Below are 12716 nucleotides of genomic sequence, written 5' to 3'. Positions count from 1 at the left end.
AACATGAAAAGTAAAAATCTAATCATCTAATTAACACCAGCCTCAGCAATATTGAGCAGAATATCCTAATTTTAATAATAATAAAACTATTCTATTCTTATCTCTGGGAAACTTATTTTTAGCTATGTGTTTTTTTGTAAGTTTATTAGATTACTTCTATTTCATAGTTGATATTTAATAGGTTTAATTGGTTTAACATTTAGAATACTTATTTTAATTTCATTATTTGCAGTAGTGTTATTTATTTAAGGAAAAACTGTGAGTAAACAAAGAAAAAAATGTGCTATCTGGATAAAGCCAAAACTGTGAACAGAGTAGGAAAATAACAAGAGTTTGGCAAATACTGATCTAAACCTATAAACCAACCTTTCATTACATGCTCTGCTTTCTACCTGGATACATTTGTTCTAATTCATGCACCCTGATTTTTAGTCTAGGAAGCAATTTCAATAAATCATTTCTCCTCCCCCCACCCCATCTCTTTTTCCTTCTCTCTCCCTTCATCTCCCCTCCCCCACCCAAATAAAGCTGGGAGGTGTTCTACAGCAAATTGCATACTTTAACCTTCTCTTGCAATACACAGTGTACATTAGATGTTGTAGAATCTGAGAAATCTTCCACTAATGAAACATGTTTGATTTTAACCCCAAATTTTTCAAACTTATTTAACCAAGGAATCATGAATGAAAGGATGGGCATGAACATTAGGGACCAGAAGAGAGGACCAGAATGAGAAAAAAAGGGGATTCTACAGAAAGACGGACATTCCTTTATTAATTTAGGAGGCACTAGTGACTTCACTCACAATTATATCTACTTACACAATAACTTCCTTTGACTACTGGGAAGAAAAAAAAAAATACTTGCCTACTGGCACCATAAGAGGAGTCCATTATGGTTCCAACCTGAGCTGGAAGTGATGAAGTGCAGGAAACTAAGGCTGGTGAGAACTCTTGAGGGGAGGCAAGATACTCAGGTGATGCCTGTTGTTGAGACTGCTGATATTGAGCTAGCACCTGCTGCTGCAAGAAAGCCTGCTGATACTGCTGCATCTGAAACAAGAAACACCATTACACAAAACAATGCTCAGTCAGTAAGCACTGCCAGCAATGCATCTTATGTTCCTTCCTTTCCACATTGGAAAGAAACCTGGAAACCATTTTTATCTGAAGGTACAGCTCTGCTACAAGAAAACAGCAGCAAGATGAAATAAATCTATTTAAGAAGCAGCAAAGCTAGGCTCAGTTGGCAATATTCAAAAATCCTTATTTAAATATTTTAAGATAAAAGACAACGGAGTAGCTTAAATTCACTAGTTATGTTGGTTGTTGGAAAAAACCAAACTATTCTCTGAAGCAAATGCAATTTTCCTTTGGTTTCATTTTTTTTTTATTCAATAGATGTTTGCTGAATGAAAGACACACATGACAGACAAAAGATCATGGAAAGAACATTTCTCTTATACTAGGAGAAAAGATAATATATTATCAGTTTTATGATATGCTAAATTCAGGTGCTGTAGTGCAACTGAATTTAAAGCTTTTGAGTCTCTATGAGTGGCCTTGATAAAGTGTGTCAATAAACTAACCTGAATTAATTAAAAGAACGGGTTTTAAATTAAGTTGTGACTAATATCATTCACACTGTAAATTCAAACATTATATTATATACTTACAGAGAAATGTCTAGAAATTATATAACACTTACTATTGTAGGGTATTGTGTTGCAGAAGGTTGCTGCTGATACAGTGAATGCGTTAAAAACTGTTGTTGAAGTATCTGTTGCTGCTGCACTGCAGGCTGATACTACAATGAGAAAAACAAATAAATCAATATTTCTCATGCCATTTTTGTGGCACAGTCTTTTTCTTAAGTACTGATCTTACTATAGCAATGGTTTGGGAAATCAGTAGTCCAAACACCAATGTAAAATATCTATAATCAGCAAATGACTATTGCTTATATGTGCTTATTTGAATTGGTTTCAAAATTATCAATGAAACATAAATGAAAATGAAACAGTTTCCAGAACAGGTTAAGGATATTGGGAGAAACCTAAACTCATTTCCCACCCTTTCCTAGCTGATAAAGACTTGTGTCCAGGAACCATTATGGTATATCCCCACTCTCCTCTATTTCCCCTTTACTGGTATCTTCTGGCAATTCCATGGCACCACCAACTTACTACCTGCCATCATGGGTCTATGAGTCAAAACCAAAGGAGGAAGTCACTGATGAGAAGTGTTACGCTTATAACTGGCTTGAAAATATTGCAGGAAATAATAAAAGGATGACGGTGACAATAGTTAAGTTTAAAATAATTGGTGAAACTAGAAATTTATAAGCTCTGATGAGGCAAAGGACAGAATAGAACTTAAGTTCATTTTTTCTATGTCCCTTCCAACTCTAAATGTTCCCCCACCTCCATGACACCATAGGCAAAAACAAAACAAAACAAAAAAACACAAAAAACAAAAACCCAAGATGACGTTACTTCTGAAAAGTCTAGTGTCAGCTTTCCAACAATAACATTAGTGCATTTAACCAAACTCAAAATGCAGCCTCAAATAGATAATATTCATCATAACCTAACAGTGCTTGGTCATGAATGCCTAATTACTAGATGAACATTCTTTGCTTCACAAAGCCATGATGCAACATATTCAACGAAGTATTCCTATGTCTCTCAAGAAAGCAAATTAAATACATAATCTTTAATAATCACTTTGGAAAATGTTTACTTGACTCTGGAGTTTAAAGTGCCTATGAGACAAAAACAGAATTCACAAAGTCAATTGCTATAGTCAATTGAATTTCACAATTCACTTCCATATCTAACCTAACAAAAGAATTACCTGCTGCACATAAACATCCTGAAGTAATTGGTGTTGCTGTTGCTGTTGGTGAGGATGACTATAATGTAAATGAAGTTGCTGCAATCTCCAATCTCCCTGTTGTAGTTGCTGAAGTACTCTATGCTGCTGTGGAGGTTGCTGAGAGGGCCCCTGACCCAATAAAATCTCAGGGCCATTTCCAGAACTTGGTGCTCCTAAAATAGGTTTGCAAAAACTTATATTAACATAATCGTGGTTTCAATAAAATGACTAGATTACAAAACATTCATCTGAACAATCATTTAACCCAAACATTTACATCCCCATTTTATAATACAGGAAATTCCATATACATGTAGACTAAAGGGATTATTTACTATAATTATAAATACTTCTGAAACTTAACTTTTGTCAACTACAATTCTGAACAAGTCAACATTTTATAAACATTTCATGCTTCACATTTTCCACATTTCTCAACTATATTATGCACTTTCATGAGTCTGTCTTTGATGATATGATTCTTTCAGTCTCGAATGCCATTTGCCACCTACTGAAATTCTTCTTAAACCTTTAAGGTTCAGTTCAAATCTCTCTTCCTTGTTTCTTCATCTAATACTTCCACTCAGTTTATAATACTTCATTCTGCCCTGCATGTTTGTAATTGATTGTTTACATGGCTATTTCCCAACAAGGGTCCCTAAGGAATAGGGTAATCACTTATTTATCTGTTAGAGTCCCAAAGAACCTTTTACATAACGGATGCTCTATAAATGCTTACTATAGTGAATCTATTAACACTGTCTCCAGAATGGATATTTATTTACAAGCAACATCAGTTTCACCCTGAAAAAATCCTATGAATGAACTTCTGAAGATAACTAAAATAAAACCAAGATACATGCAACATCAAAAAAAGGAAATGTAATACATTATATTTCTATAGGTCTCATCCAATGACTTCCCTTAAATTCAACACAACTGGACAATCCTAAAGAAAAGTACAGAATGGGGAGAGAGTGCAAAGAGGGAGAGAAGGACTCTGTTTCATCAATGTTGGTTGATACATTCAAAACCTTCCCAGGCCTTAACTTCAACACCTTTATGAAAATAGTTTAAAAGCACTCATTCTCTCTTCTAATTATAAGAAAATGTATGTTTAGTTTAATAATTATTCTTAAAAATATTCATAAAAATATAAGGAAGAAAATGAAAATCACAATTTCAGCACATAGACATAAGCACCATTAGCATATGTCTTTTTTTAAGCATAGATCTTTCCAGATAGAAGAGTAGTAAAAAGTTAAGCTCCTCAGAGATATTCATCTCTTAGGGCCCTGATGTCCAGCTGGAAAACACTTGTGGTTGGGATAAAACCATTTAAAGGCTATGAGGCTCAACCCTCACTTCACAAACTGTGATGTTTTCACCAGTTTGAACAGAGCTCCTTTGTTCTCAAAACAGAGCCACAATGCAACAGAAGACTCCCAAATATCACAACAATCTTATATGAAAATAATGCTTTCAAATACATTATTTCATTCTCATACTAATAATCCTTATTTGTCAAATGATGAAATTAAGACTCAAAGAAGTGAATTCAAATGTTCAGTCAAATGTCCACTTTGACATCATGCCTCTTAAGCACATTAAAGAATATGCTAATGAAAGAACAGACTTGGCAAAGTGTACAACAAATATTTCTGTAGATGCATCCTTGATCTATTTCATATTTAAGCTTCCCCTCCCCCCAATATAACTCCATGAAGAAGGCAAAAAGGAACAATTTCAAAATAACTAAGAATCCAGTGTGATAAATTATATCACTGTAGCCCTACCACAAATGAGATCTCTGACAGTGAATGAAAACTTGATTCATATTTATCCAGCTTTTGGGGGGGGTGGGGTGGGGTGGTTCTCTCTGGTCAGTTTTGCCCATGAAAAAATGCGAAACTATACATAAAAATTAAAGTAAAAGAATTATAGAATGAGTATATAGTTCCCAAGTCCTTTTAAATGTGAATTGGAGTAAGTATTCTCTAATAAAATCCTGAAAAAGAAACAGTTGCAGTTATCTCATTGTTAACAGGCTATTTCTACATTTCATTAAATAATCTTGGTAACAGCATTTAAACTTAGATTCTAAAAAAGTATTCAAGGACTTACTAAAGCAAAATGAAAGACAAATCCAAGGGTATGGCACCATAGACAAGGAATAATATTGACTAAAGAAATCACTAAGACTTATCATTAATAAATGGTTGATTAGGCATGATGAATAAATTTTAGAAACCTAGAATTAAAATTCCAGGTCTCAACATGAAAGATGGTGGGAAGAAAGAAGTGTGTTACGCTTCTGGTCTTATTGTGCAGAGGATACAGACTCTGATTAACTGTAGTTGTCAAAACATAAATATACTTAAACTTACTTTTATAAATTTAGGGCAACCACATAGATGTTATTGACAATTGAGGCTGGACACACTTTTCAGTAAATTTTGTGATGGATATCCCTGCAATCCTTTCCACCAAATTCCAGCAATAGTCCCAATCACGGAGACAACTACAAATACTCATCCCTATTTCCAAACTTGGCCTAGGCAGCAATACTGCTACCAGTTCAGAATCAATGCCACAGAAAAAAAGTAGAGTTCAAAACTTCCAGACCACTGTTTTTAAAATGAAAAAAAAAAAAAAAAAAGAAAAAGGAAAGGGGAAAAAAAGGGAAATCTCAATCAACCAAAGGATGAAAACAAACAAAGAAAATATAACAAACAAAAGAGCAACAACAATAAAAAAGTCTTGGTACCTAAAAATCATAAAATGCTATGAATAAACACAACTATGCAATCACAACAAATATTAATGAGATAAAATTTTTTGATAAAGGTAGAAACTCACAAACTGTTTAAAAAAAAAACAAAAAAATAAAAATCCATCTATGTGCTATTTTCAAGACACACTAAAGCAAAATGACATAAAATAAAAGGGTTAATAGGATAAAGGCAAATGCTAATAGAAGGAAAGCAGATGTATAGATGTTCACAACAAATGAGATACAGAACGCAATGCAAATATCACCAAACAGGGGTAACAGGGCTATTTCATAGGAATAAAATTAAAATAATTATCAAAAATTATGCAACTAAAATAGCTTCAACATATTTAAAGTAGAAACTAAGGGAATAACAAGAAGAAATTAACAAATCTGTGATATCAACATAAATACACCTCTCTCAGAAATCAACAGATCAAGTAAGTAAAAATTAGTAAGGACAGAATGGATTTGAATAAAACAATCAACAAACTTGATCTAATATTTAATTCTTACATCAAGACAGAGACCACACATTCTCTACAGATTGTATGTGTAAACAAAAATTAGGAAGGTATTAATAACCACCACAAAAACTCAAAATGAGTAGTTAATTCACTCCAAAAGGCAGAAATAATTTTCCTCTCCCACTCCACCCAACTCGTCCATATAAAATATGTAAGCCCCATGAATTCAAGGTCTTTAATTTGTCCTTGTATTCATCCCAGTCTGCAATATAGTAGGTTTTCATTGTGTATCTCTTGATTTAATTATTAAATAAATACAGGCCACAGTTTTTAACTAAAGAGCAATAAACTTAGAAAGAAACAAAATATCTTTCCACTTGAAATTTAACGACGACAATTCCTTAAATAGCTTGTAGGTTAAAGAGGAAATCAGAGTTAGAATTTAAAAAAAAATTAAATAATTGACAATGCAAACCCAACATTTCAAAATCCATAGAATAAAGTTTGAAGTGGTACTCAAGAGAAAAATGTTTTAACCTTAAATGGGTATACAGAAGCTAGAAAGATAGAAAAAATTAACCAATGAGAATAAACCCAAAGAAAACAAAAGTAACAAATTAATAATAACAAATGCATAAATTAATGAAATAAGAAACAAGAGCAAAGAGTTAATCAGTAGAACCAAAAGCTGGTTGTTGGTTCTTTGACGCAACCAACAAAAAAAGACAAAGGTATGGTGGGTAAGTCTGATCAATAAAAATCAGTGAAGCTACAGATAAGTAATAGAAACGGAGAGATGGGAACATGACTATAGATATGAGGATAATTAAAAGAGTTACCAAAACTGCTATCTACTATTTTATCCCAATAAATTTGAAAATATAAACAAAATGGATAATTTTCTAAATGTGTGTATTAATTATAAATATAAACACAATGTGAAAAATCTGAACAAGTAAGTAAAAACTAAACAAACTGAAAATGTGATCCAGAATCTACCTCTGAAAAAGATACCAACACCTTTAAATTTACTGATAAGTTCTCACACACAGGCATACCTCAGAGATATCACAGGTGTGGTTCCAGACCACTTGCAATAAAACGAATATAGCAAGTCACACGAATTTTTTGTTCTCCCAGTGCATATGAAAGTTATGTTTATACTATACCATAGTCTAATAAGTATGTGACAGCATTATGTCTAAAAAACAATGCACATACATTAATTTTAAAATACTTCCTTATTGCTAAAAAATATTAACCATCATCAGATCCTTCAGTGAGTCATAGTCACTTTGCTGGTGGAGGGTCTCGCCTCGATGTTGACTGAGGATGCTGACCAATCAGGGTGGTGGCTGCTGAAGGTTGGGGTGGCTGTGGCAACAATCAAGTTTGTTGCATCGATTGACTCTTCCTCTCACAAAAAATTTCTCTGTGGCATGCAATGCTGTTTAATAGCATTTTACCCACTGTGGAACTTCTTTCAAAATTGCAGTCAGTCCTCTCAAACCCTGCCACTGCTTTATCAGCTAAGTTTACATAATTTTCTAAATCCTTTGTTGTCATTTAGACAATGATCACAGAATCTTAATCAGGAGTAGTTTGTATCTCAAGAAACAAGTTTCTTTGCTTATCCATTAATGTTTTTATCATGATTGCAGAAATTCAGTCTCATCTTCAGGCTCCGCTTCTAATTCTAGATCTCTCGCTACTTCCACCACTTCTACAGTTACTTTCTCCACTGAAGTCTTGAGCCCCTCAAAGTCATCCATGAGAGGTGGAATCAACTTCTCCCAAATTTCTTGAAATGCTGATATTTTGACCTCCTCCCACGAATCATGGATGCTCTCGATGACATCTAGAATCGTAAATCCTTTCCAGAAGGTTTTCAATGTACTTTGTACATGAGGTTTTCAATGTATTTTGCCCAGATCCATCAGAGGAATCACTATCTATGGCACTTACAGCCTTACAAAGGTTTTAGGGCTATTAATAGGCTTAATTCCAGTACTATTGTATCTCAGGAATACATCTCCCTCACCCAAGGAGAGGGAGAAAGACAAGGAAAGGTCAGCTGGTAGAGCAGCCAGAACACATGTAACATTTATCAAGTTTGCCATCTTAAATGGGCACAGTTCTCAGTGCCCCAAAACAATTACAATAGTAGCATCAAAAATCAGTGATCACAGATCACTGTAACAGATACAATAATATTGAAAAAACTTGGAAATATTGTGAGAATTACCAAAATGTGAAACAGAGACATGACACAAACACATGCTGTTAGGTGCTGATAGACTTGCTTGATGTAGGGTAAAAACTTGTAAAAAAAAAAAAAATTAATAATAATAAAGGCACTATCTGCAAAGCACTATAAAGTGAAGTACTTAAAACAAGGTATGTCTGTATTTTGCATAGGTAATTCCTCTTTTACATAAAATGATACTGAACATAAAGAAAAGCCTTTCTAAATCAAACTGTTTATCACCCCAAAAATAGTAAATTTTAAGTAAAGTTTATTCCAATTATGCAAAGATTCTTCAATATCTAGAAGTGTATTAATACTATAATACATAGGATATCAAAGGAAAAATCTGAAAATCAGAGAATCAGATACTCAGGGGAAAAAAACAATTTTCATTCCCAACTAACGGTATAAAAAAAAAAAAATTAAGCAAGGAATAAAGAGAATTTCATCAGTCAGATTAAAAAAACAAAACAGAACAAAAAAAAAAACAGAAATACAGAGCAAATATACCCAATGCATTCTTCCTAAAAGAGAATAACAAGACAAGAATGTCTACTATCACTGCTTTAATTTAACATATAACAGGGGACCCTAGCCAATAAGATAATATGAGCAAATAAGCATCATAAATACTAATTTTTAAAAACAGGCAAAATTGCATTATTAAAAAGTGATTGTCTACTTTAAAAAAAAAAATTCAAGATAAGCAACTGAAAACCTATCAGAACTAATAAGAGAAATTAATATATGGCTGGATGGGATAATGAGGAGTCAAAATATGTAAACCCCCCCCACACACAAAATCTTATAATTTAATACAGTCACAATAACCATTTACAATATTTATGTTTGGACTTCAGAGGCTTCTTCTAAAGTCAATATGGAAGAAGAAAATTTAGAGAAGGATGGAAATGTGTTTCCCCCATCAGATCTATCACAGCTATAAAGCTATGGTAGAGGAATAAGAAAAAACAACTCAGTGGAACAGAATAGAAGGTAAAGAAGTAACAATATGGAAAGTAAAGTGATGATAAAGGTGGCATTTCAAATCAGTAGAGAAAGAATAATCTATTTAATGAATAGTACTGAGGAAAACTGAAAAAAAAAAATCTGTTAATCCTTTCTCCACACCAAACCTAAAACAAATTCCAGAAAAACTGCAAAGCTAAATGTAGGAAACAAAAAGTCATGAAAGTATTAGAAAGTTAGAAAAAAAAAAACAAAAACTTCCTTTTCAATAAAATACAAAGCACAGAAGCCATAAAGGGAAAGTGACAGATTTGACCTCATAAAATTTTATAAATTCTGTATCCCAAAGTATACACAACAAATAAAGTTAAAAGACAAACTGGCAGAGAAGATTTACAATATATTTGGCAAAGAGCTAATATTCAGAATACATAAAAATAAACCTTCAGAGCAATAAGAAATAAATAAAAGACAAACAACCTAATAGAAAGTCAGGATAACTCACAGAAGAAAACAAATGGCTAGTGAACATATGAAACAGTACTACTAGTCAGAGATACTAAAATAAAAACAAAAATGAGGTTTTCACCTATTAATAGGAAAACCTTTTAAAAAAACTGATACCGTCAAGTGTGGATAAGGATAGGAATGAAAGGGCATTCACAGTGTCATAAATTTGTGAAGTCTTTTTGGACAGCAATTTGGCTGTATCTGATGAATTTTAGATGAGTACACATATTAGTATCTTCCTCAGAGAAATGCTGTGACGTGAGTCAAGAGTCTGTAAATAATTTTACTATTATAGTGTAGCTATTAATAGTAGCAAATACTGGAAATCACCTAATGGCCAGCAGAAGTGATTACATACTATGGACTATCACATACCTAATAAAAGTCTAGTAAAAGTCCTGATCTACAAAACTTTCCAAAATATATTAAGTCCAATCATCAAAGTTGATTTTTAATCAACTCAATTTTTAGTTTCTTGATTAAAAATCAGGTTGCAGAAGAATATGCATAATATGAATCTGTTTATGTTAATACATATGAATTATTTATATGTTAAATACAATATGAATTATTTATATTTATATAGATACATGCATAATATAAAAAAAAAGACGAGAAGGCACACTAAACTGCTGCCAATTTGAGAAGAAAAAGGAAAGGAGACTTCACATTTTCTCTGAATACTTCTGTATCGTCTGAATATTTTGAAACAATATATTCGTTTTTTATTTTTGTTTGATTGTTAATGGAGAGGGAAGTGTACATATGGAAAAAGATGTACATATGGAAAAAAAAAGACCAAGTATTATTTTTTTCAACTTAAGCTGGAAGCATGTGAGAAAGAGAGAAACGGTCCCTGACATCAGGAGCTCACTTGACATTCACAGCTAGATCTTCGTGTTCTCCTGTTAATATAAACAATTTCCTAGAACACCCAACATCAGACTTGTGATCTACTTACGATGGACAAAACAGACCACTCCATAATCATGTCTGAACACAGACAAAACCACAAACATTGTCCAACCACCAACCAAAATGACCAAACATCTCCAACCCCTCCTAGCTAATACAAGAGTGATTGCTGCTTCTTTACCAATTAGAGCTGTAGCTTCGCTCCTTCCTAGATTAAGATTTATTAAGATATTTAATCATATCATACCCCAGCTTCCTTTACAGCTAAGCCCTCCTTCCTTAAAATCTCCCTCAAAAAATCACCTAACACAAGCCAAAATCATTTAATGTCTTTTCAAACACAATCTTACTAGAAGCCCCACGGTTTTCACAGTGTGTCAGTATAATATACCCATTTGTTCAATCACAGGTGTGCTCCCAGTGGTCTTTGGCTGGAGAACACTGACACATGATAGACAGACTGAAAGGATCTCCAAATCAAAAGGGTCAAAAAGAGAAAAACTAACTTTGAATGTTTACTATGACACAGAATTTTCCTAAATACCACAATCTTGTTATTTATTCCTCATAATAGGAAAAGTCATTTTATTCCCATTTTATAGAAGAGAAAATTGAAGCTGAGAAGTTGTAAAGCTGGAAATTAACATAGATGATTTCAAATCCCATACTGCCTCTTTTCCATGGAGTACACTTCCAACCTGATCACTCCAGGGATATACAGAAATATTCAAGATATTATAAAAAACAAACTTCATCTCCCCTGAACATATGTTTTCCTTAATAGTAATAACACTAGTTAATAGTTAACATTCCTTAAGGGTTATTATCTGAAAGGCACTAAACTAAGCAGTCATTTAATCCTCAAAACAACCCTATAAGATAGGTACTAGTAGTTTTATAAGACATATTACTAAAAACTGGGAGAAATAGGACTCGAACCTAGGTATAGGTTCTCAACCAATAGAGTATCCTAAATTAAAACATTTTAATTTAAAACATTTTAATATTAAAGCAAAACAGACAAATTACGAAATAAAGTGCAAAACAGGTTTTCTTGAGGCAGGCCTTCACGTTATACCTCCAGACCCTTGAGATAACATACTTCCTTTATGATACTTTCTTTTAAAAGTATCTCACTGTACCATATGTAGAGCAGACATTTTAGATTAGAAAAAACAATTTTTCTCAAAATCAGATGAGAAGGCAAATTCTGTGTTGTAATATCCACTTGGTTCTAGACAGACTTCTTTGCAAAACCTCTAGATTCAAAGTAGATATAAAACTTTGTAAGGCTAGAGTTTCAACTTCCTCCTTTCAAATACAGCACAGAATGTCCTATATCTTTGCACTTTATTATCAACCTCAAACTCCTCCAGTTGGTGGGTTAAAGCAAATTATGAGCTTTCCATATCACACTTTTGGATTGCCAGTAACTGCCCTTTGCTTATAACATCAGGAAAAGAGTTTGTTGTGTTTATTAGACATTGGTAGAAAGTTTCTTAACGTATTTTCTTACCAGCATCAGAATATTAAATTAAATTTCCCAGCAGTTAGTTTTCTAGTAATTTACACCTTTTGAAAACTGAACCACAAAAAGTTTTATTTAAGATAACTACAAAGTAGAAAGTGTTGGCAAGGTGTATTACCTTTTGATTTGTGGTTACTGAAATCACCAGGAGCAGGGACTTTAACAGGTGTTGCTGAGCTCTGAATGGTCAGCACACTGGGAGCGACAGTGGTAGAGTTTGCCTTTGGTCTTTGTCTTGGTGCAATTGAGGTTTCTGTTGGTCCAATGGTATCTGTTATTCTACAATAGACGAATACATTTCGTTACAAATATTGGGATTATCCCTAATTTACTATTTGTTCTATAAAGCATTTATTTCATCAGATGCATATTACTTACTATTGATGATCATATTAGTTCTCCTGGTTTCCTTCTAGGTGTTATTCTCAAG

At 33.1% G+C, this 12716-nt stretch overlaps 1 protein-coding gene across 1 annotated transcript in view; it reads right to left on the bottom strand.

The window, feature by feature from the left end:
- Positions 1 to 12716, bottom strand: part of BMP2K (BMP2 inducible kinase) — a 155435-nt gene that overhangs the window by 38109 nt on the left and 104610 nt on the right. The window contains 4 exon segments of the mRNA XM_037830070.1: positions 868 to 1052; positions 1708 to 1806; positions 2856 to 3049; positions 12405 to 12565. Of these exon segments, the coding sequence (XP_037685998.1) occupies positions 868 to 1052; positions 1708 to 1806; positions 2856 to 3049; positions 12405 to 12565 (639 nt within the window).

The sequence above is a fragment of the Choloepus didactylus genome, chromosome 3 (genome assembly GCF_015220235.1).
Source record: "Choloepus didactylus isolate mChoDid1 chromosome 3, mChoDid1.pri, whole genome shotgun sequence".
Classification (NCBI taxonomy): domain Eukaryota; kingdom Metazoa; phylum Chordata; class Mammalia; order Pilosa; family Megalonychidae; genus Choloepus; species Choloepus didactylus.
Note: the sequence above shows the minus strand (reverse complement) of the source record. Positions and strands in the feature narration are given on the sequence as shown.